The following is a 1,525-nucleotide window of genomic DNA, read 5'->3' on the forward strand; positions in this document are numbered from 1 at the left end:
CAGTCCGCCGGTCGCACAATGGCCAACTGCTATGGCATGGTATGGATGGTATGGTATAGGGGGTGGGGGGGCCAAACAAATTATGAGAACGTTCGGGATCAAGTCGAGAAGAATGTTTTCGTTTTTTACTCGATTCTGCTGTGGGTTCAGTTCAGTTCAGTTCAACTCATATCGGCTTAGTTCTTTTGGACTCTTTTGTGGGCCGACGATGTCGTTGTTCTTAAATTGATGACAACAACATATGAAATGCTGAAGCGTGCGCTTCAAAAATGTATCTGCATAGTCGCCGGCTTCGCCGGAGATACAAAAGCGTACCTCGAGATACATTTCGGTGTGCTGACCGTTTTGCGTATCCGTGACGATTTCTTTCCCGTTTACCTGTGCGACACAGACCCAAAAAAAAAACAGACAATAAATCAATAATCAAGCCGCCGAGAGACAGAGATGGGTTGCTGGATGGATGGATGGATGGATAGCTGGATAGCTGGACGGATTGGTACGGAATCGGATTCAGAATCAACTGGCATTGAGAAGGCGAGTCTGGGGCCTTATCATCATTATTCAAAGCGAGCCACCAACGCCGCCGACACATGGAAATGGGTATAGAAAAATAATAATAATAACGAGAACAACAAACAGAGACCGAGGGAAAACAAAACACGAAACCAAATCGAACAAAACGAGTTCCTAGAGTTTCTAAAAAGCCATAAAACGACGACGAGTTTTGATTTGAATTTCGAGATCCAATCGACTGGCATAGAACACATGTACGAGTATGTAAAAAATACATTTCAATTCACACTCATCCCAACCAACTCGGGTTCCATTAAAAAAAAACCCCTCCTCAGTCCCCACAGACGGAGACCAAACTCAAAAATGCGTGGATGCTGTGGGAGAGAGTCGGACAGAACCAACACATATTCTGGATGGAAACCTCGACGGAGGCAGCAACTCGTCATCGGTTGTATCGGGTTCGGGGTTTCGAGTTCCACAGAGCAAGAAACATTTAAACTAATTGTTCATTATTATATTAATATAAGCTATTTAAAGCTTTTAATTTTTGGAATATATTTATTTTAAGAACGGATTTTGGACCTATCATAATGGTTTGCTATTTTAATGTCTTCGGTTTATTAGAATCTCTTAATTTATATCAAGTATTCATACATACCTTGGCGCCTAAACTAGATTTTTTAAATATTTATTTCTAAAATTTTTCTCACAGTGCAGGCAGAAAGAGCTGCAAGACAGAGTCCAGTGGCAGCCCACGCCCGCGTTATGATTTTGTGGCCATTTTATAACTAACAGCATTCCAGCGGCGCCGACAACTGAGCCCAAAGTCCCCAGCTCAGTTCAAGTCCCCATCCAGGGACCCCATCCCATCCCAGTTTTAAGACCCCATCCCCAAAAGGGCCGGGCCACACACATCGATGGTTTAGCCGATGACGACGACGACGATGATGACCGCTCTTTGCCGCAGGGAGGAGTTGGGGGCCAAGTGCAGTGGAAACGCCGTCTGGTGACA

The 1,525-nt window shown here is 44.5% G+C and overlaps 1 protein-coding gene across 1 annotated transcript; it reads left to right on the top strand.

Annotated features, from left to right (window-relative positions):
- The first annotated feature begins 765 nt into the window (after positions 1-765).
- On the top strand, positions 766-1,305 carry LOC122616562. The gene is given in 4 exon segments (XM_043792057.1): positions 766-773; positions 858-909; positions 911-971; positions 1,226-1,305. Coding segments are annotated over 4 exon segments (201 nt in total).
- The last annotated feature ends 220 nt before the right edge of the window (positions 1,306-1,525 follow it).

Source organism: Drosophila teissieri, chromosome 3L (assembly GCF_016746235.2).
Source record: "Drosophila teissieri strain GT53w chromosome 3L, Prin_Dtei_1.1, whole genome shotgun sequence".
NCBI classification, from domain to species: Eukaryota; Metazoa; Arthropoda; class Insecta; order Diptera; family Drosophilidae; genus Drosophila; species Drosophila teissieri.